This window comes from Xiphophorus hellerii, chromosome 11 (assembly GCF_003331165.1).
Source record: "Xiphophorus hellerii strain 12219 chromosome 11, Xiphophorus_hellerii-4.1, whole genome shotgun sequence".
Taxonomy (NCBI): Eukaryota; Metazoa; Chordata; class Actinopteri; order Cyprinodontiformes; family Poeciliidae; genus Xiphophorus; species Xiphophorus hellerii.
In genome coordinates this window covers 23,654,352-23,677,999 of record NC_045682.1, presented here as the reverse complement: position 1 = coordinate 23,677,999, position 23,648 = coordinate 23,654,352, and the positions used below count along the sequence as shown (strand labels likewise).

The window sequence follows — 23,648 nt, the reverse complement described above, 5'->3', positions numbered from 1 at the left end:
TTAACTGATTCTGCATTTTAGTTGTTTTCCAGTGAGAACATAAAAACAGAGGCCAGGTGTGAAGCCAGATAGATACTGGGTCGGAGAATATCAATGCAAATTTAGAAAGTTGGGAAAAAAGCCAAGGTTACAAATCAAAGATTAAAGAAAACTTGACAATTGTATTGGCCAAGAAAAACCTAATAGGTGCATATTCAACAGACAACAATTCATGAAAATTCTGTTGGTTGTTTTTCATTTTGTGTCACACTAAAACTTATGCAATTCATCAAACCACAAATATAAGATTTTTCTTCAGTAGTATATAAACATAAAATGTTTATATATAAACAGCGAAGAAAAACGTGTTGGATTGTGCTGACTCTTTTACTCACCAGTAACTGCAGCACCGGATTCTCTACATGCGATCCTTTCACAAGGGCCTGAAAAAACACACCTGTTAGTAAGCTTGATTTCTTTAGCACTTTATGATGCTAATGCTGCAAAGTTAGCATCTGGACATCAATTAGTTCTCATCGCTCCCGAAGTTGTACATAAACACCACATGATAGGATAGAGCAGACGCGGTACCTCTGGAATCAAATTTTTATTCATACGAAGATTTAAACATAATGTGCCCCAGATATTTACAAAATTGAGCATACATTTATTGTCTCGATTTTATTAATTCGGAGAATTACATGTAAAGTCCCGATGTATCTATAAATATCCTAAGCAAACGCTAGCAGGTTCTTGAAGGCAGCGCTCCGTTATTAAAAGTAACCTTAAGACAATTATTCTAACGGTAAAAATAAACATCCTGTTATAATGCATTTGAAGCTTACTTCAACTGCCCCATGTGTTAATTTCGCAGTCATGTCTTCTTTGTAAAGTTGTTTAAAAGGCTCCCAGACATTAGCTTCTGCGGTGCGAAGTCTAAGGCAAGTGATTGCACTTCTCGCGAGATCAGCGAAGGAAACGAGAAAGGTAACATCAAAATAAACACGCAAGCTTTCAAAATAAAAGACAGCGTCGTTCAAGATTGGTTCTGAGGACCGCTTTGTTTTTGATTTATTTGTTAATTTACTAATTTTACCATCAACTGTATAATAATAATAATAATAATAATAATAATAATAATAATAATAATAATAATAATAATAATAATATGCTTGGTAATTTGTTTAAACATTTCATAGATTCATTTGTAGGCTGTATTATGGTGGCGCCGTCAAAAGCTATACTTTATAATTAACCAGTTATACTATAATTGCCCAAATTAGATTTTTGTAGCTTAAACCAAGACAGTATGTGGGATTTTATTTGGAAAGTTCTCACCAGGAACTGCCAGCGATGATATTAGCTTGCTAAGGATGTTTTAATAGTAGCATGCTGGATGTGAAGCCGACCCAAAACAAACCTAAAACTAGGTTTTGCTTCCACGTATGATGATAAAACTTTGATACAGTGCCTTGAAGTCTCACTGTAGTTCCTGATGGATCTTCCGTGCGTGCAGTGGCAAGATCACGTTGCACACAAATGGAGTGGACTGGATCCTGAGCTAAAGGAAACATTTCTCTCTCTGCATGAAATCGATGATGTATTTAAATGCGCTTTAAGCTTGGCAAAGTACGTTTATCTCTTAACAGAAACTATTTGTATTTTTTAAACAAGTTTGACTCGTTGTTACATGTTTCAGTTATGCTATCTGAGACCGTTTGGGCTAAAGAGCTTTAGGCTGAATTGTTTACGATAATTCATTAACGCATAATTTATTGACAGTAGATGGTTTAGACGAAACCATGAGCCGTATGAGAGAAAAAAAGCATCTTTGTGTCTCTTTGTGTTTTCCAGCCAACAAGACCTGGATGCTATTCAATTAATCTCTGCAGGACTCTCAGTGAAGAAAGATGCAGAAGAAGCAGCCAAATGCAGAGAAAAGGGTAACTCCATCTTTAAGACAAGAGACTACAAGGCTGCAGCTCTGCACTATTCACAGGTGGATTAAAATGTTCTACAAAGGACTATATGCTTCACATACTATTGCTGTAAATGAAGTTCAGAGAGTTAAAGTATTCAGTAGGTGAACCAATAGCTGTGTGATGGTAAATATCTTGAAATGCTGGTCGACTGTCAAAACATTTATACGTAAATAATTCTTAAGGCATTATAAAAAAGGAGGAAACTTTATATTCTTGTCAACCACGTAATGAAATCAAAGAAACCTTCTTGTTATTACAGGGAATATGTTTTGCTCCCCAAAGTTCAGAGCAGCTTTCTCTGTGCTATGCCAATCGCTCTGCTGCTCTCTACCATCTGCAACAGTATCAGGTAGGGTTGATCATTCTAATGGAAGTTTAATGGAAGTTTCCATTTAAGACTGTAGTTAAAATTCAGGTTATCCTTTATTCACGTTGATGCAGTGTGATTATCTGATTTTGTGATTATGTCTCTGTTCTGTTGAGTGACAGTTACATTTCTAATTAAATTAGAACCATTTATTGATCATCTTAAATATCCATTTTGAAGTCTCGCAGAACCCCACATCTTGATTTATCAAATTTAATTAACATTGAAGTGTTATTTTGTATATCAATATTATTACAGTTTTACACTTTATTCTTTGTAAAGCACTTTGTTCAATGTAAAATGGCTTTTTAAATGTTGATCAATGTGTTAATTAGCAACATTTAATTAGGTGTTAATTAATGCTAATGGCTCATTGACAGGCTGTTCTTTCAGACCTCTTTACTTTATCTTTCATTTTGAAGTTTGGGTATCTTGGTTATGATTGTAAAATGTTTTTCTTAAATTTAGTCATTTTATTATTTTTCTTTAAAATTTATTCATCAACTTCTGTTTTCATTAGGAATGTCTCTATGACATCGACAGAGCCTTGAACACTGGCTATCCAGCTCATCTCTCACACAAACTGCAGGACCGTCGCAATCTGTGCTTGAGCCACCTCCCTATGTCTGTAAAAACAAAAAACGATCAACTCTATCATGTCTCAAATGATGATAAATGCAGCAAAAGTCTTACAGTATCATCCAGTGAAGCTTTCAGATTCTGCATTTGTCCCCAAGTTTCTGTTGGATGCAGCAAGGAAAAAGGCTGCCACCTGGTGGCTCTGCAGAGCATCACAGCTGGAGAGGAGATTCTGAGTGAGAGGCCGTTCAGCTGGGTCCTCATTTCAGGAGTTGAGAAGGTTAAAGGAAAGAGAGGACAGGGGCAGGACATACAGAGGGAAATTGTGTTTGGAACAGAGCACAAGCGATGTCACTGGTGTTTGGCTCATACTCTGTGTGCCGTGCCATGTAAGGGCTGCAGCTTCAGCCGATATTGCTCAGCTTCTTGTCAGCAGGAAGCTTGGGAAGAGCATCACCACTGGGAGTGTCCACTGGGAGCAGAGCTTGCCGCGATGGGTGTAATGGCGCAGCTTGCTCTCAGGGTAACGCTAAAGGCCGGGATTGAAAACATCCACAGAGCAAGAGAGACAATCAGGGATGAGCAGAAAAAGTCTGACCAGTATAATCCATACATGACCGTGTTTCACCTGATGCAGCATACGGAGCATCAGAGCATTAGTTTGCGTTTCATGTGTGCGCTTACTGTGGCAACAGTTTACCTGAAGCTCAGCAAGGCAGGTCCTCTTCCTACATCTTGGAAACTGAGTGATGCTTCATCAATAACCAGCCAATCTTCTGACGGACCAAAGAAGAAAGGAGGAGACACAGAGTGGAGCTCAGAGCTGTGGGTTGTGGGAAGTGCAGTTCTGAGGCACATGCTGCAGCTGAGGTGTAATGCTCAGGCAGTTGTCACACTGCAAGCAACAGGTAAGTTTCCTACACGTTAAATGTCACAATAAACAGCTGTAGCTTAGGTTTTTCCAGGCTAAAGCAAATACAGGTGATTTTAGCCTTTCAGCCTCACACATTTAAACTCTTTTTGTTGGTATTTTATATAACAGACCAGCAAAGTATAGTGAATGATTGTGAACAATACTATGTGTAGTTTTTCTTTTCTTTTTTTTTAACCTATGTTATGAGTTAGTGCCTTGTAGAACCATGTTTCACACCTGGCAACTCTTTCAGATAGATTTATTTATTTTTTTAAATTTATAAACAAAATGTAATTTCCTTTTACTTCACAATTTGTGGTTGAAAAAATATAACTAAATAGAAAGTGCAAGGGTATTAATAATTTAGCAAGGCACTGAAGTGCATTACTCTAGAATCTGTTTAAAAACACAACCTTTAGTTTGTCATCCTTTCCCTCCTACAGGATCTGAAAACTCACGAGTGCAGTCTATGGAGGAAATTCGAGTTGCCACAGCGATGTTTCCAACTCTCAGCCTTCTCAATCACTCCTGCCGTCCCAACACCAGTCTGGTTTTTAGCACCGGAACTGTTGATGAACCTGGTGGCTCACAGGAGTCCGTAGGTTTCAATCAGCGTCTCCTTGGGGAAGGACAGCAGGGCCGGGGAGTCACTGTGACAGTCAGAGCAGCCAGAGATATCAGTGCTGGAGAGGAAATCCTGCACTGCTATGGTGAGATATGTGACAGCCAAGCAACTTTTTTTTAGGGATTAAACAAAACGTCTCACTTACGTGAGAAGTCCTTACTTCTCACTCCCAGTGGTGATACTAACAATTTTAGTATTTACTTGTAAAAGCAACAAATTCACATAACATAACATGTTTTTCCCCATAAAAGTCACAAAACCTCGCTGGCTTAAAAGACACTTTGTATGAGTTCATCAGTCTCTCCTGAAATCAGATAATTTTTGATAATTTCCACAAGTTAAATGTCTGATGCATGTCTTCAGGGCCCAACAGCAACAGAATGGGGACTGAAGAACGGCAGCGTCTCCTGCAGGAACAGTACTACTTCCTGTGTGAGTGTGAGGCCTGCACCGACCAGGAGGAGGAGATAAGGGAGAGCAGCAGGAACGAGTCAGGACTCCTGTGTACAAAGTGCAAAGGAGCTCTTAAAGTATGTATATATTTATGACTATCGATGACTATTTATTACTCACTTTGGATATTTACTGATCTGTTACTCTTTTGCACTTCTATGAAACATTTGTACTGAATATCTGAAATATTGTCTATGTGTATATTTTTATCTTTAGAAAAACAAAGGAAGTGGATTTACATGTTCTCTTTTGTCATGTGGTCATCAAATATCGTCATCTGATGTGAACCACAAGCTGCAGGAGTTCACGGTTGCCTTAGAGAAAGCTGTGGCGCTCATGGAAAAAGAAAATCCAGGTTCCTTTCTAAAATTCCAGACAAATCTCTTAAGACTTAAACATACAGGTACACAGTTACAAATATTCCTTCTTCCACTCTTCTCTCACCTAGTGGAAGCCCTGCACCTCCTGAAAAAGATCAGCAGTCAGTCTGGACTTCTACTCAGAGATACTCATCCGCTGCAGGGGGAGCTGGCTGATGCCACCGCCAGAGCTTACGCTTCTTTGGGTAAGAGTTATAAAAGGCCTGGACGGTTATATATGATAACAAAATCTATTTAAGATAATTTGCCATTACTAAATGAAGGTGTACTTTTCTGATTTATTTATCTGTAACTATGTTTTCTGCATATATTTTGCTATATATTCTTTTCTCTTTTTTTTTGTCATTTTCTGAATATCATCAACAAATTATACAAAAAGATTAACACATAGCTTTGCCAAAAGGAGGCATGCAATGAAGAAAAATTTTATAAATTACAAAGGATAGGCATGTATTTTTTTTGTAGATTTTAGAAAGACCTTTTATAAACAAGCAATATTCAAAACCAGGTGCAGGAACAGGAGTTTAATTGCAGAGCAACAACTTTGAGAAAAGACAAATGAAAAAGGTTTCCATTTGTTTGCTTTTGTGAGCATCACAACTGATGATACTGACGCCAATATTTGATATGCCAAATATTGGTGTATCAAGGTGTGCCAATATTTGAATATGTTTAGTCTCATAACAACTAAAAGTAAAAATCGTTGAGTTTGTAGTCCATTTATTAATATGCCAAAAAGTACCGAAAAGAACAGCTAAGAGGAATAATTGCTAAAAAAGCAACTTTAAATTTAGTTTGTGTCCGTTTTTTAAAGTTACAATGAGTAAATATTACGGATTGCAAAACTGTGGCCATTAACATTTTAATAGAGATCGGCATAAATGAGTAATTATTTATGGGAGTGTAAGTTGGAAGAAGTGTTAATTGATATCACTGCATTTGTAATGTAATTCAGAAGCATAGTTTCTAAACTTACCAAAATATAATGCCTAAATTAAAACCTCTCTGTAACACGGACATGAGGTTGATCTGCATTTGAACTGCTGTGCAGGAGACAGTTTAAATCAGAGAGTTTTAGCATGAAAGAAGAGCCACTTCATAAAAGGTAACATTTTTGATTTTCTGCTCCAAGAAGTCCTTGAAGTGTATGAGAGAGACTGTTTTCCAATCCACTGACTGGAAGTTTTTTACAGATAAGGGATGTGGACTACTGTTTCCACAGGGAAACCCATTGGCTTAAACTTTTGTAAGAACACTAACAGTAACAAATCTTGCTTTTCATATCTTATTAACTTCAGTTAAAGTCCAAACTTACTTAATGTCTTTACCGTTTAGCGTTATATGAGCTTCATAAGCAACAAATTTTTTGATCCTGATCAACACATTCATGACTTGAGAAGTTTCATATTCTTATTCGGATTTTAATTTTATTCATTTTTTTACTGTTTCTACAGGTGACTGGAAAAATGCAGCAACCCATCTAGAGCAAAGTGCTGTAGCTATCAGTTCCCAGTATGGAAAAGACAGCTTTGAACTGGGACAGCAGCTCTTCAAGTTAGTTCAGCTCCACTTCAATGGGTCAGTCAAGTAAATACTTTGTCCTCTTATTTTCAGATGAGTAATTCTGCACCAGTTTGAGGTGTAAGATTAACCTTTTTATTATTTTGCTTAATTAAAAAACCAGCTTTGCATGTGTGTGTGTTTTTTTTTTTTTCTCTCAGTGGTGCCAGAGGCCCAACCCTCTCCGTCATTCCCAAGGTCAGGCGAATACTCTCCCTCCACTGTGGTCCTCACTGTCCTGAGCTACAGGAACTGAACGCCATGGAGGAATGTTTTCAAGGGTCCACATTCTAAGCTTAAGCCCGACTGATCACACTTAATATCGAAATATAGTTTTGTATGTTGTGAAGCTGAATAAAATATTTTCTGATTGTGGGCATTGTGGTTCAGGAAAGAGTTAATTTTCTGTCTGTAGGTGTGTGTGTGTGTGTGTCAGAATGGATCCATCAGTAATTCCAATTTCATGCTTCAGTGATAGTCTTGCACTGTATAAGACAACCTTTCCAGGTTACATGTGCTCCGATTCAAACAGAAGTAAACATTTGTTTTTTTATAGCTGTGGGGCTCTTGTTTAGACACCCATGAGTAATGATTAAAAACCAAGCAAATTTGTCTCTAAATTTAACCTCCAACTCCGCAATATGTCACCCTCTAACCTTTAGATGGCAGTAGTTGCACACTGACTAATTCAATTTCATGCCTGAATAGCTGGAAAGCAGGATGGTGCTTTGACTCTTGAACCTGCAGTGCATCTTCCCCAGGACCTTCACCCTAATAGTTTCTCGTAACTCAGTTCTGTTATGACTTTATTCATGAATAATGAGAGATACGATCAGAGTAAGCATTCTCCTAAAGATTCTGTAGTTTCAATAGAGAATAAACAACTTATGTTGATAAATGCAGTAAGACAGAGCACACAGCTGGATGTCCTCAGGCATCCACTGCTATCTGGAAGGTAGCCAACAGGACAGATTTGAATTTATGTGTGGAAGTCAAGGTCAAAGTAAAAAAATAAAGCAACTAAGATCAGCTCAGAGGTAGTTTTCACTGAGCACAGCAGGATTCCAAGGGGGCAGATATGTGATGAGGGTGATCAACTGCAAAGAAATAAGAATGAATGCTTTAACATTTTTTAACTAAATACGCAGTGTATGCACTGAATACTAAATATCTGTCTGCAGACGTGCAAAACAGATTAAGAGTTGTCCCCAAATATTTGTAGTCACAAATAGTTTTCCAAGAAAGTGTTGTAAAAGAAAAAAAAAAGTGATTCAATTGTTACACTCAGGGGAGCTGTTAATATATATTTGTATATATATTTGTACATATATTTATATATTCCTCGTAACTCAGTTCCATTTTGATGATTTTTACAGTAAAAAAATCTAAATATTCTTTTCCAGGCATTACTGATTTTACAAATCAACCATGACCAATAACATTTGGCTTATTTGAACAAAAAAAAAATACAAAAAACATAATTTATCGTCAAATTGGAAACTAATTTTAATAACTAGTTACAATGATATAAAAATCCCCAGAACTTGATGCTGCCACCACCGTGCTTCACAGTGGGGATGGTGTGTTTGTTAATGTGGCGTTTGTCAAAAAACTCAACTTTGGTCTCATCAGATCAAAGAACTTTCTTCCACTTGACTATGAAATTTCCCACATGCTTTTGAGGAAATTTAAGTCAAACCTCTTCAACTCTGGATTCCTCATTGCCACTTCTATAGAGCTTTGACTCTCCTAGGCTGCTGTAGCCTGTACTCCTTCAGCGTTGTAATAGTTATTCTGGTGGCGTCACAATAAAATATGATGACACAATTTGAAAATGTTCAAGGATAGTCTTGCACGATACTCTATTTGTATTTTGATACTATTATCACATCAATTTCATAAGCAGTAATCTGTTTACCTACAGTTTTATGTGTCCAACCCTATGACAGGCCATTTAAAGGTCAAACTATCCCATCCTGATCATTAGATGAGCTCCTCGCTCTTCACTCTAAAAGCCCCCTCATATTCTAAAGTCTCTCCATTCTCCTTTTAGTGGATTTGCGTCGGCAGTCGGTCTCCTTGGCGCTCAGTTTTTCAGCTCTCTCTCTCCTCAGCAGAAGGAATCTGATACATGATGCAGAGGATGGTAATGCATCTGGGCTCATGTAAAAATAAAATCTCCATTACTGTCCAGGACAGACCGTTGTTACCAACTATTATAAAAATGGCTGGTAATTAATCCAAGTCTGAATCAGGGTTAGATGGTAAACACAATCTCTCCTGGAGAAAATTTAGAAACAGCCATTATTTATTGTACTTGCAGACTTCAGCTAAACCCTATAGATCATTGTTAAAAATATAGAGAGAGAAAAATGAGGGGGTTAAGTGTTGAATGAGAATGGCAGCTTCTAAATTTGAGGGCTGCAGAGAGATGAGCTAAATTTGGCATGTGTGCTTGAGAAATGTGCACACTGGGCAAGGTGAGGGAACTGGACAGCAAAGGCATTGCCAATTATTCTCCTGAACAGCCGGCTCACCTTGCTGGAACACCATCACACATCTATGAGTAAGCAGTGTGAAACACGGAGAGTTGGAGAATGACTGACACCTCAAACACCAGGTGGTGTGACCCTGAAGATATAAGTGATGGTCTGTCAGGCATCAGTTATGGCTGTACGGAGCCTGGTAATACTGTTAGTATGAGAGTGGTCTAACTTAAGGTAGGTGATAAAGTGCAGAGTAAAAACCTAATTAATTAGTTTCAATTTCCGACCAGCTTATCATGTTTGGTAACTTAATACCATGTTATGGCTGAACCAATTACTTGAATTTAGCAAAAAGAAACAATCTCAGTATCATTTGTGTTATTTTCTGTTTATTACAAAGCATTATGAGAGCTGACCAAGAGCCAATGTATGTTGTACCTCTCTGCATATGTACTTGGTGGAGGGGATAAGTGTTAGTTTTGATTTAAAGGGGTATTCACAAATAAAACAGAACAAAAAAACATTTCTGTATCACATCTTTGTCCTTGAAAACTGAAGCCAGCTCTTATAGAAGCAGGATATTATTTTCGCTGGAATTATTCATGCACCTTCAGGAAGCAAAAACCCAGGTGGCATATTTTAAACGTCCAATGGGTAAACAAACAATATTGAGGAGGAAACTTGCTTCAGGGAAATGGGCATAATTTGTTTGCTTTGTGTACATTCTGTGGTGCCAGCTTGCCTTCTGTGATACCTGGGATATTAATTGTTAGCATTTTCTTGCAAAAACATCCACAAATGTTTATTCATCTAGCACACCTCCATTTAAATAGGAGTAATGTTTGTACTTTTTTGTCTGATTGATGAAAGATTATTCACCAGGGCCAAGCTTGGTCTTCTGAAACTTCTTAATAGGAAACTGCAGGCATATCTCATTATGTGGGTAAAAGCTAAGAATAGATTCATTTTTCTCAAAACTCTCCAGACGGTAATGACCCTTCCTCTATAATTTATTTTCACTGTAATAAATGTCACATTATGTCCTTTTTTTTGTTCAACTGTCTCATGTGAGAAGAAACATGGATGGATAAAGAAGCCATTTAGCTCCATGACTGCTCATGCTTCTTTTTCACTATTCTCCTCTTCTTGCAGTGTAATGTGATCTCTTATTGCTTTTCAGCCATTTCTCTCTCTTATTTTGCAATAAGAGTGTGGTATGTGCTTCTAGGTTTTGGGGACATTGTTTGGGGAAGCTTGAATCGGCAGTCATAAAGCTTAAAAACTGCTGCCTTAAAAAACAAAACAGTTTGGGTTATTGTGCTAATCAAAGGCCTGGTTCAAGAACGTGTTTGAGTTTGACCCAAAAATAATGTATTAATATTTTTAATCTAAAAATTAATGGTTAAAAGTAACATTGCAAACCAGGTTTTCTAAACAATTAATACTTGGGTTAATTTTGTTTTTCAAATATTAATGATTATTTATTTGTAAGGATTTTTTATCATTCTTGTTATGTACTCTCTTGTCTATATTTATGAATGCTTGAGTTTGTTAGAACATATTGTTGTGTGGATAAAACAGATGATTTGTCTTCTAGGACTGAACAAGTTGTCTAATTCTGCAGCCATAGTACTAAAGTCTTGTGCACCACCTTTAAAGTCTCACTGGCACAAGACATCACAGAATTGTTCCTACCCTCCAACTTCCATACATGACTGACAAGAACCAAGTCTAGAGATGCACAGGAAGAACATTTAAACTCTAAAGCTTCACTATGGAGTGGGACTAAGACTTTTTAGTGAGGCAACAATTGTTGCACTAGACAGCCCAAAATGGATTAATTTTTGATTTTATCTTTCCAACTCAACTGCATAAAAATGATCAAATTAAAGACAATAAAGACAAAACCCTTTTTTAGAAGACTTGACTTCATTTAATATTGTGACAATATTAACTCACTGACCAAAGAATGAATGTAAATATAACTATATAGACATAACTTCTGCTAACTACTACTCAGCAGAGGCTCACAGAAATAACCAAACTATAATATTTCACCATGCCATATTTCAGACCTGTACAAGCTGTCAAGTGCTCAGAGAAATATAAAAGATAAAGAAAGCTGAGATATGACCACTGCTGATTAAAATTCAAAAGCTGTGGACCAAGCAATACATGAAGATACATTTCTCAGGGATTTTATGGGCCAACAAAATGAGAGGGCATCTTGACGAATAAGCAGTAGTGGATCACTTATAGACACAAGTCATCAATTACTGTCATGCAGCAGCCAGAAGGAGGATGGGTAATGGGATAGACCGTTGTCATTAGCTATAAGCTAGTTTGACCTTTAAGAGTGAAGATTAACTGAAAATCTACTCAGAAGTCTCCTACAGTTTCTGGAGGACATTCTGCTCAAAAAATGATCAGCCTACAGCATTCCAGAAAGCAGTGCTCTTTTATTAAGAACTTTCTTATCAGAATAGTAATTGGTCATTTTAAAATATGGACTTAAGATACATACATTTGTAGTTAACTGCTGTCAACAAAATTCTTCAGAAACTTGTTAATGTGGTTAATAAACATTTAGTCTTTCTTTCATGACCTAATCACAAACCTAGATTTAAACTCAATGTTTAAATCAAACCCTGACCCTTTCCTCTGATCCTCATCCTAAAGATAAATGCATTTAAATTATGTAACATTTCTCATCTTAAGAACCAGAACACAACTTAGACAGGTTTCCTTTTGTGCATACACCAACAAGAAGAATTGTGTAGCATATTGTGTCACTGTAAATAACCAGAGTGCAGACAGGAGGTAGGCAGCAACAGCTTGAAGGTGAAAAAATTGCTTTAGCAGAGTCTAGAGAAACATACAGAGGAAATACAGAGTAGAAAACAAAATGAAACATATTGAGATATACAGTATATGAAGCATAAAGAAACTTAATAGTCAATGTAAGCAAAGAGCTTATGATAAACGAAGGATTTCAGAAGAGGACCTGACAGTAGCTGACTGAACTATTGAGGAGAGTCAATATTGGAAAGAGCAACAGGTGAAACTGAGTGGAATCAGCTGGAGGGCAGGAAGCTGATGACTGAGCGTACCTGCTGGAAGACAAAATGAACGTACACAGAGACAATTGCAAAACACAAACTGAGCACAGGCATGAGCAAAGACATTAAAACATAAGAATGTAAAATGAAGCACAAGAACCTCAAAAATTCAGGCCACAAAGTGATGAAAGCAACGCTAAGTCCAACAGAAATGTAAAAAGCAGAAAGTTAAAACAAATTAAATACATGATTCCGCACAATCATTCATGTCCCAAAACAAAAGCAAAAAAAAAAAAAAATAGAAAAAAGGCAGTGTTCTCAGAAAGTTTGATGAAAGAAAAACATAATTCAGGATTATTTCAGTATTTTTCAGTTTTAAAAAAGTTGCAGCAGCTATAAAAGCTTTTCTTCAACTTTTCTCCTGCTGGATGGCAGAAACCATAACAATTTATGATGAGGGTGAGAGGAGTCTTTATAGTACTTAAAGTCTGATGCATAGATTGACCATAGAGTCATTTTGTATAAACTTACTGGCCTGACAGATAACCTGATTTACCCGATTTCAATTTAAACGATAAGCTAAAGGATAAATGTTAAATTAACATTTCCAAATTGCTTTGCTAATTCCTATAGACCAATTAAGTCCTTTTCAAAATAACAAGATGTTGTCTTGAACAAGTGATGTGTAGTTACACAACTTCATTTATTGAATAAACGAATTCCTGAAGTGTATTGTTGTCATATGTAGTGCATAAACTACTTTTTAAAAAATCCTTTATTGTGTTTTGGGTTTAAAATCTTTGAAGTCTAACATCAAATCCCAGCTATATATGATATTAATAATTGAACAACTTAGAGGACATAGTGCTGGACTCTGGCCTGTCCATTATGCAGTGTGCCGCTGCCTGCACTGTGCAGAAAGCAGCAGCAGTTCACCCTGGAAAGTTCACCCTGACAGTAGGTGGATGTGACGAGCAGTCTGGCTGCTGATGTATGGAAGAAGCTATGAGTTTGACTGCCCATCCATGCTATGAATAAATATCAGCGCTTACATTTTCCCTTCAGGACTGCCAGATGACAAGGGAGGATTTATTGGGAGATAGTGGCCAACAAGGACTTCACTCTTCCCTTTATTTACTGTTGGTTACTATATTTAAATAAATAAGTTCTGACTTTTAGGTGCTGACTAAGATTTACCATGAGGTCACTTGAGTATCTTATGACCTCTGCGAACTGTGGAAACTTGAAGCTTTAACCAAACCCAAGTTCAAACTCTGACCTCGACTATGACTCCATGTAAGCTCCGTCTCCATCCCACAACTAAATTATGTATCAAATACCAAAATCTACTTTACAGAAGTGTGTTTGAAAAGAATTATACCAGATCAAAAGACAGAAAATTGTTAAGTTCCAGCAATAAGTCAGAAGCGGAAAGAATGTGCACTTGACTGATTAACCCTTTCTAACAAGACTGGCAGCAGTCCACTGTCTTCTCCTGAGTCAGACAACTGATTCACTTTCCAAGGTGCCACTGATACATTTCACCCCTCAACAGCAGAGCCTTTAGCCACCATGGGAGCTTCGGTGTCATCAGTTGCTGTCAGCCAGAAGGATACACTGTGGTCAGTTGAACATCAGATATCAAGCGTTTTGTAATTCAATCTAAACAGAGACAGGAGACGCCGAGTATCCCTATCGTCTGTTTGTCGCACACTCGTTAGAAAAGCAATGATCACCATGGAACATAATGAGGGGTAAACCTATACTGAGTGCTGCTGGAGGAATCGGTCTTATGTAATAATACCAACTAAAAGTAGATATAATAGGCTTATAAAGAAGTACAGCTCATATAAAACGGTTACAAAAATAAAAACATGTTTAAAGTAAAGAACAATTTTGAGAAAAGTTATTTTATGGCATCTCTGAAAGGTTATTGGGTATCTGTGAGGCACTTTGTAACTCAACCTTAATATCTTCTTGAGAGGTCAAGTGACTGAATCAAATGATTGTCAAATGGCAGCTAATTGGTCTTGAATACTCTCTAAACTATTCATTTTCAGATTGGATTGCATTCATTCATCAAACTTTAAATGTTGTGGGACATGTAAAGCTAACACATAAAAGTGCATGCTCAAAAAGACATGACTATATGAGCACAAGATTTGAAGGCAGGCTTCCTTTTCAACTTGCAGCAGAGCTGGTGGCTTTATAAATAAGCTGTTATATAATTGTAATTAAATAATGTTTATTAATCAATGGCATTTAATGTACAAAGCGAGTGTTCTGCACTTATAGGCAAATTGTAGACAAAGTAGACCAGAACAAGTTTTATTTGTTGTTATTTGACCAAAGCACTTTCTGCCAAATGTTTGCTGTGTCCCTTTCATGGCTTGTGATAAACTCATAATCTGACTTCTTTCAACAAAGCTTCATTTTAGCTTTCAGCTACTTTGTAATGTGAAAAGCAATGAAAAATGTTCAGGTGATGTGAATACTTTTCAAGGGACTGTATTTCTACATTATTTTTGTAATAATGGACAAATTTATAATCTAGCGTCAAACTGCATGTGATATCTTGCTGCAGAAGAATGCTAGCTATGGAAACAAGTAAACCTAATTCAACCCGAATTGACATCTTACCTAAAGATATTTTGACACAAATTGGCAGATCTGTAAATAACTTTACAACTTCTCAGTAGTTTGTTGTCATAGTCAAAGATTTTAATTCACTAATTCACTTAATCTACCCAAATGTGATTCTAGCAGCATGCTAAATATCTGCGAAGTTGTTTAATAGCTTAATCCTTCAGTGAGATAACATGTCAGTATTATACACCATCTCTTAAAGCCTGTGTAGTCTGATTCTTTTCAACATTATAAAGTCAGCAATCATCATAATTTTTCACCCTTGACACACACAGTGATCAGCAGCTACAGCTAAGTCATGTGACAGAGTGATTTTGGCTTTGTTGGGTCAGTTGCGTCTGTCTGGTTCTGGCTCAGTCCATTACCAGCCTAAATGACTAATTAATGGTCCAGGGACAGCTGACACCAGCTTCTCAAGATCTATTTACACCCCCGTCTACTCCAGAGCTCTTCTTCTTCACTTCTGCCTTCATCCCTGTTCTCCTCCTCCCTCATCTCTTATTCATTGGTTGGTGGTGTACAGTTTGAGGCACAGGTCTGCTGACAGACAGATGGACAGATTGAAGGGCAGGTGAAGCAGACTGTAGAGCTGTGCTCTGCATTTGATATAGGAGGAAGGTGGGTCATGTATCCCCATCTTTACTTTAAGGAGGGATAGATTAACACTGATCTCCACCTGCTTACACGCCCAACACTTCTTCCTCAAGAGTTTAATGGAAGGTCTGATGGATCCTATTATGAGTAAAATGCACACTTGGCAGTTACTGCAGTGTCCTGAGACTGCATCCCAAGACTGCTTATCTATAGGTAATTGTGTGCTCAAACATCCATACTGCAGTACAAACAGATACACAAGACTTTTTATGAGCTGTCTCACAAGTACAGGTCATATCAGTATGAAAGCAGGACCTTCCAGACTTAAAAATTTAGAAATTTCTGTAAAGAAACAGAAGAGATATTGAGTTTGACGGTCTTGTGTAATTCTTTCTTGAGCGAATGCAGCAAGGAGTTGAAAACATTCCCCGGAGATTTTGATTCTTAATGGATTCATGGATTTGGTGCAGATCTTTCACCCACACATCCATGATGAAAACTGTCATGTTGCGGGGTGGTTGATAAAGGATCCAAATTCAGAGAGACAGAGGCAGCTTGTTGGTGAAGGATGTTTTAATGAAAAGACTATGAAACAACTCTCAAAAACCACAGGGAACATAGGGAGCCAAAACCAAAACAGAAATCCAGGGGGAAAATGACAGAAAGGAAATGACGGGAGTTGACGAGAGGAACCAACAATGAGTGAGAGAGAAAGGGTGTGTAAGTAGTGGGAGAATGAAAGCTGGAAAAATGGACATGAGCTGATAGATACTAATTGCAGGTGTGTTGGGAGAGAGCAGAAGAAAGACTGAGAAGAGGGAGAGAGAGAGAAAGTGGCACAGAGGTCGAGGGAGAAAACACAGGGGAGTAGGAATTAAATCTAACATTAAAGAATAAGAATGAAATATAATAAAATAAGATTAACATTAACTAGAGACAAGAAATAAACTATAATCACTAAGGAGAACTAAACTAAAATAAATAGAAACAAGGCTGATCTAATCAAAGAAAGCATAAACAAAACCCAAAACTGATTCAAATAACCCAAGATCATGACAGAAACATCCTATTTCCCTACATATTAATAGTAATTTACCATCACCAACATGATTCTGAAACAGACATAACAGTTTATAATCAACCAAACAATGAAACATCTGTGAGGTTCATATTTTACTTACTTTATCTTAAAGATGAAACATTGCTTGTTTCCCTCTTTTTGTCTTTATTCATTTTTTAAAACAATGTGTACAAAAGCTAATCTAAGAGGAAATTGCAATACCAGAAGAGATATCTATGAAGACCAGTTGAAACTTCAACACAGTATTTGAGCATAAAAACTATTATATTAAAATGTATATTGGCTATCTCTGATATATTGGCATTACTCTGTTCTGTGTCAATATCCTTACTTTACATATTAGATTCTATAAAACCTCTACTAGTTGGCCCCACATTGAAGGAGGATTGAGGAGTTGTGATGTGCATTCATCTATTGTGCATTCATGTAATCAAATTTATTATATTGTATTATATGTTTGCAGAGCCACTGTGTCTCCTCTCATTTAGCATTAAAGCAACTATGAACAAACTGAGGCTTTCAGATGGGAAGGAAACTTGACTCACAATGTCATTAGTAACCGGGTCATCCACATAACAGTGAACAGATACACACACATACACCCGGGTTATCACTGTAGTCAGGAGATAGGGATGAGTAGCCTGAGGTAAATCAATTTTGAGATTCCCTGTCAAATTGAAGGCCCCACAGAGGGCACTGTGACAATATCAGCAGCAGCCGGTGTTAAGCAGCCATCTCTAAATCAGCTCTCTGTGCAGGAAGATAGAGCCACCGTCCATCAAGTGAGCTCAAGGGGTCCTGCAAAGAGAAGAGCATGACCGAGCTGGTGTCCTTGTTTGTCTGGAGAAATAAATATTGACGTTAATATAGCTCTTTCGACTTATCAGGAGCACCAGCAGTGAGCTCACTTTCCATTATTTGCACATTTGTTGTCTTTCTGTGTCTAAATCTTTTGTTTAATGTCTCTGCCTGTGCCTATATTTACACTCCAACCTTGATCAGTCATGTCCATTTCTTTCTTGACTCAGTGATTTAACCAGTTTGAAACCAGTTTTAAAAATATGTAAACTATCAATATCGAGCTCACTTTTTCTATCACATAATTTGTCTCTATTTTTGATTGCATTTTTAGCTTTACTTTTTTAGGTGAAAGGGAATGAAACCAATTCCAACTTTCTTGTACAATAACATAGTCCATGGTATTGCACATTGTTTTTACAAAGGCAAAATTTCCCTTGAACTCTTTCCATTTTGTTACAATTTAACCATAACATTTAATGTATTTTATGGGCTTTATTGAAACAGACCAACACAAAGTAGTGCAGAACTATGAAGAGGAATATTGATTTATTTTCCAGAAAAAAAAAATCTTAAAAGTGCAGCATTTATACAGAAAACCTTTTTCCAAGTATTTTATACTTTTGTCTTAAAGAAAGAAACACATGAAGAAGAGGAAAATGTTTTATGGAAATTATCCCATTGTGCTGCTAGTTGAATCTCAGATGCTTGTTGTCTTGATGGACCTCTGCCTGAGTCTCAAGTATTTTGCAGCCTCCAACATAGTTTTTTTTTTTCCAAATCCATCCTCCCATAATGTTTGATCGACTTCAATGTGCCTTCTGAACAAAATCATCCCATCAGCATTATGATCTGAATATTGTTCAATCATTTCAACCCATGTCATAAAAATAATAAAATATAGTATTTTTTGCAAAAAAGAAAAAAAAAAAGATAGAAATGGATGTGGCCTTTGTAATGAGATGCAGAATTATCCAAGAATAATAGTGCTACAAAGTAGGCTATTCAAATGAGTTGAAGGCTGCATACTGTTTCTGCTCTCCATGGTCCTGAACGACAGGTTGACTTCAACTATTTTATCTTTGTCTTTTTCATTTCAGTGCCTGTTTGATATTTTGGATGTGTGTTTTTTGCTGTTAAACTAGATTTGTTTTCATAAATGTATTGTGGAGCTGACCTTGGTCCTGAAAGTCTCTTTCTCCTCAATATTTCAAACTAAATTGCCTGCTATGAAATATATTTGAAGAGGTGTACAAGGTCAGCAATCTACCTTCATTTCCAATCTATATTCTTTAATAATTCTCATATATCTCCCTCCAAAACATTGCTGCTCATTCTCCTTGTCTTAATTCAGGGCTTTGTGATGCATCTCTGTTCCAACACAGATTGTTCAAATCACTGAATTACCTCTTGGCATCCAGTTTGGCTAAGGCCTAGTAAGAACCATCCATTTGATTTACGTTTGAATAAGCATGCATCTAAAACCTGCAGAAGACATCTTGTAGACTCCTGTTGTACTGCATTATTTTGATCTGAAAGTAGATTCTTGTTTGCCAGAGCTGTAAAGATTGTGATCAACTCTCGAGATGGTCATGTTGTTTTTATCTGAAACTGAAGGCAAGTTGATCAAGACATTATGATTTAACAGGCTTCACTGCCTGCATTTAATTACAGCTAGTAATCTGGAATCAACAAAACAACCCTTACATTACTTCTAATTAATGTGACTTGGGCCAGGAGCTCTACAATAAAATGATCAGCAAACCAAGAACCCGGGGAGTGCAGCAGTACTCAGTAATAGATTGTGAAACAGAATATTACTGAATGTGCTGATGCAATTTGTTAAACACAATGTAGTTTAACATTAAGCAACATAGACAAATAGCATTATTTTTTTTGGCCATCTTAAAGCTGCATTAGATTAGGTATATATTTTTTTATTTTTCTGACGGGTTTTTGAATGTATATTATTATGAAGGTTAGAGAAAAAAAAACACATTTAATTGCAAATCAGTCCATGTATATTCCCACATGACTTTTGTGAAAAACTCAGAATGGCACTTCTAATGACTTTTTTTCCTCAATGGTAGCTTTCTTTTCAGGCCAGGTGTGGACAAATACCTGAGCAATGGACCTCAGCACCTCCTCCAGAGTCATAGTGAGCCCTGCAGCTGCTTGATTGACAGCTAGTCAGTTTAGGTGAATTGCCAAACCTTGGCAGGTTTGCAGTTGTGTCAAACTGATATTCAAAATTTGTGATGCTGTTTTAGGACCTAGCCCTGCTGGAAACTTTTATGCAACTTTATCTATGACTTGACTAGTCTGCTGGTTCATCATGAATTCTTCAAAGCTGTTAGAGGTTTATAGAACAGCTGTATTTATACTCAGAATAAATTATTTACTAATTAAACTGCATACAAAAGCAATATTTGACCTGGACATGTCAAGTATTAGAGCAAAGATGAGCACAAATGCACTAACACGGATATTCGTTTGTGAAATATATTGTAAAAAGCATGTACCCTTGTCCTGTTACTTCACTACTATGTCCTACTTTGTGTTGGGCTATTACAAAAAATAAATAAATAAATTCCCACTAAAATAGTTAACTCACTCAAGACTAATTATATTAGAAATTTTTAAGCAAATTATTATAATCCAAAAGCACTACATTAGTTTTTGGGGGTCGCTTGCATTCATCCAAAGGGTGTACAAATAAGAGGTGAGAGGAGAAGACAAGATTCACTTATTTATTTATTTATTTATTTATTTATTTATTTATTTATTTATTTATTTATTTATTTATTCATCAGATGTTGTCTTTAATATAGAAGCAGATACTCCTTTCACTGCGCATGCATGTATTGCAACACCTTAATAAGGTTCATTCACACAACATTATCAATGGTCCCCATCTGGCCACCCCTTTCGAAACTTTCTGAACGTGCCACTGCAAGTACTGTCCCGTGTGGTGCGTGTGTGTGGCTCTGTGTGAGACAGACGTCAAAAATACCGCCGAAGAAGCTCTGATCAGCAGCTTTTCCACGCAGCTGTCCAACGCTCAGATGCGCACAGATCCCAGAGACAGACCGAGGTGACAATGGGTGGAGAGTTCCTCATCTCCTGATTGTTAGAAAGAAGCGCATCGTTTTCAACGCGGACTGACTCGACTTTACGTCATAATTTGAAGCTTTTAGACAACCAGTGAATGAAAAGATGTGGATAACTCGTAGTGCCGAATATTTAAGCGGTGTTTTCTCTGTTTGGAATCAGTGGGGTTCGCATTACGTAGCGCTGCTGTGTTTATTGTCTTCGCCAGTCAGGACAGATGACGCCTGCCCGTCTTCTTGCAGCTGTGCCAGGGACTCGGGGACTGTGACCTGCTTACCTGATGGGGGCCAAACTGATCTACCTTCGGACATACCAACATGGACGTCCACTTTGATACTTAGAGGTAGAAACATTTCAACTTTACCTCAAGGCGCGTTCACTGTCAATGGCACCGAGTTGGAAATGGTGACACTCTCGCTTTCCTACAACGGGATACAGACTATTGAGCCGTACGCTTTCCTGGGACTCACCCGCTTACATTTGTTAGACCTGAGCCATAATCAGCTGGAAACTATCTCATCCAGGGCTTTCCATGGACTGACGGAGTTGCGCTCTCTTTTTCTCAATTACTCTGTTTCGCCCGATGCCACAGCGCAGCTTTCATGCGCGCTCAGCGCGCAAAGTTTGCGGAACCTCCACAGACTGGAGCTTGCGGGAAATAGACTAAAGTCTATACCCATGGAAAGGTTAGATATGTATAACTTGCACTTTCTAGTCCTCATAAATAACTCAATTGAGAACATTGGGAGAGAAAACATTTCTAGTTTGTACCAGCAGAGACGAATACGCGTCTACTTGGCCTTAAATCCGTTTCAATGCAACTGTGAACTGGAAGTGTTTTACTACTGGCTAAAAAACTCATCGCAGTGTCAGGATGCTGAGCGGGTGTTTTGCAGTGAGCCGGAAGCGCGGAGGGGGGTCCCCGTGGAGAAGCTGCGGGGAGAGGACGTGGATTGTATGAACGAGAACCTGGAGGCAGTCTCATACGTGTTCCTCGGCATAGTGATGGCTCTGATCGGAGTAGTGTTCCTCATGGTTCTGTATCTGAACCGGGGAGGCATCAAACGGTGGCTCAATAACATCAGAGAGGCGTGCAGAGACCAGATGGAGGTTTACCACTACCGCTATGAGCAGGACTCAGACCCCAGGTTGGCCAACGTGGCTGTTTAGCTCAATGCTGGTGAGAAAGAACAGAAAAGACAAGAGGGTGCTTAAAATGAGCACCTTTTTAAGATGCTCATTAAAAAGGGGAGAAAACTGATCTATAACTTGAAAGTCTTGGTGAAAGCAAGAGACAAGTACATCTCAGTAAAATAGAACGTCCTTGACAGTTAATTTCAATAATAATTTTATGGTTAGAGTTTTTGGGTAATGAAAATCTGAATTTCAGTTTCTCAGAAAACTAATACAGTCAGGAGGAAAACTTTAAAGTTATCCGGTCACTGATACAAGCCACAAAAGTTCAGTGCTAAATAAGCTGGTTGTTAGGAGAATCCATTTTTCAACCATAGTATTGAAAAGTTAAGTGGAAGGATAAAGTGCAATAGAAAAGGTACACAAGCAGCAACAAGGGAACCACACACAGATGTATCCTGGACATTGTCTACAAAAGTGACCTCCTCCTTTGTATTGTGCTGAAAACAAGCAGGGGATTCCCTCTGGACACACATGTCTGAGCAAGAACTTGGAGATGGTTTTATGCCTGTTGCTCAGCATAATGCTAATCCAGATAAGAGTGATATTTTGATGATGCTGTATCTCACCTGGGAAGAACCAGAAGAACCTAGAACACAATTGCAATGAGCGGGACTCAAATCCCAGGCCGGCCAATGAGGTTGTTTAACCGGGGCCAGTCTGAGTATAAGAGGAGCCAGAACTGAATTTAATTTAATGGGCCTACTTACAAATAAGACTATTGTTCACCACAGCATTACCGTGTTCATTTGTATGAACATTTTGCATGTATGACAACATGTTTCAGGTTCAGTGAGCCAAATATGACTCCCCTAAAGAGACTGAGTCAGTTTGCATTGTTTATGTAAGAAATTGCATTTGATGTGAAGTCTCTCTGGACTTGACCATTGTATATATCCTGTAGAAATTGGGTTATTTTTCTGATTTACTCATTTGCTCTTGCAGTCATGTTTTGTGTACAGTCACCAGTGTAAAGCACTAGTTTCATTCTGCTGTGCTTACAAGACAATATGAATTGGGGCCTGCCATGCAAAGCAATGGCAGGAACCTATTACTATTGTCGGAGAGAAGCGTCTCTTTAATATTCTTCTTCTTTATTTTTCTTCCGTCACCGTTAATGCGGCTCATACCGCTGGGTGCACACCTACAAATGAGGTATCAAAACGTGCAGAAAATTCACGCCATTGGAGCTATTATTTTTGGTGGGATTTGGGGTTAACGTGGCGACATAATTCGCAAAAAACTACGAAAAAAAACCCATTATAAGTCAATGGGAAAAATCCTGGAAATACCCTATTTTTGAGGATTTTCTGTGTCGTCACAAATTCACCTAGAAATGCCATTCAAATTTCATTTTGTAGATACGTCTGTGATCTCTTCGAAAGTGAAGACGGCTCGTCGATACCAGTTACGGTTTGTCCACAATTTGTCTCTAAGCGACCCAAAGTTTCTCATTTTTCCTAAAGTTAGAGTGCTTCTCTCACTGCTTAGAGTGAGAGATCAAGACAACTTTTTCAACCCAAATCATTTTTGAAATCGCCATCACGCCCACAAATATCGCACGATTAGTATCAAAATCGGTCCTGACATTGATACGCCTGTCTGCTCCGGTAAAATGTTTTCGAAATTTATCTAGACCGTACGGTTTTCTGTCACGGTGCTTCAGAGCAAAGTCATGCGACAGGATTTTCGAGGCTCTCAGGCTCTTTCACTAACACTTCACACCTTGGTGTGAAACTTATTTAACATAGCAACGGATCTCAAGAGGCTATTGGCTGCTGGTTTGGACTACAAATACGCATCATTGTAGTTCTATCTATCCTCAGTTGAAACAGATCAGG

General features: G+C 37.8%; 3 protein-coding genes across 4 annotated transcripts in view; 2 read left to right on the top strand and 1 right to left on the bottom strand.

The window, feature by feature from the left end:
* The window catches only part of LOC116728730 (replication protein A 70 kDa DNA-binding subunit-like), a 40,549-nt gene extending 39,613 nt beyond the window's left edge, over positions 1 to 936 (bottom strand). For both annotated transcript variants that reach the window (XM_032577016.1, XM_032577017.1), the window contains exons 1-2: positions 825 to 936; positions 375 to 422 (exon numbers count right to left, since the gene is read on the bottom strand). In XM_032577016.1, the coding sequence (XP_032432907.1) occupies positions 375 to 422; positions 825 to 857 (81 nt within the window). In that variant the 5' untranslated portion in view covers positions 858 to 936. The remainder of the gene's footprint in view (positions 1 to 374; positions 423 to 824) is intronic.
* A 401-nt stretch (positions 937 to 1,337) lies between these two features.
* Positions 1,338 to 7,217, top strand: smyd4 (SET and MYND domain containing 4). Its single transcript, XM_032577398.1, has 10 exons — positions 1,338 to 1,608; positions 1,834 to 1,978; positions 2,221 to 2,310; positions 2,849 to 3,815; positions 4,264 to 4,530; positions 4,809 to 4,975; positions 5,115 to 5,253; positions 5,347 to 5,463; positions 6,733 to 6,856; positions 7,000 to 7,217. Exons 1-10 carry the CDS (start codon positions 1,475 to 1,477, stop codon positions 7,130 to 7,132), a joined length of 2,283 nt encoding a protein of 760 aa, XP_032433289.1. The 5' UTR covers positions 1,338 to 1,474; the 3' UTR covers positions 7,133 to 7,217.
* A 13,207-nt stretch (positions 7,218 to 20,424) lies between these two features.
* tpbgl (trophoblast glycoprotein like) lies at positions 20,425 to 22,818 on the top strand. Its single transcript, XM_032575606.1, has one exon. It carries the CDS (start codon positions 20,719 to 20,721, stop codon positions 21,781 to 21,783), a length of 1,065 nt encoding a protein of 354 aa, XP_032431497.1. The 5' UTR covers positions 20,425 to 20,718; the 3' UTR covers positions 21,784 to 22,818.
* Positions 22,819 to 23,648: the final 830 nt, after the last annotated feature.

Coding starts and splice junctions, on each gene's coding strand:
- smyd4 (XM_032577398.1), top strand. CDS start 1,475: ATGGATCTTCCGTGCGTGCAGTGGCAAGATCACGTTGCACACAAATGG. Junction 3,816..4,263: donor TGTCACACTGCAAGCAACAG/GTAAGTTTCCTA, acceptor TCCCTCCTACAG/GATCTGAAAACTCACGAGTG. Junction 4,976..5,114: donor AGTGCAAAGGAGCTCTTAAA/GTATGTATATAT, acceptor TTTTATCTTTAG/AAAAACAAAGGAAGTGGATT.
- tpbgl (XM_032575606.1), top strand. CDS start 20,719: ATGTGGATAACTCGTAGTGCCGAATATTTAAGCGGTGTTTTCTCTGTT.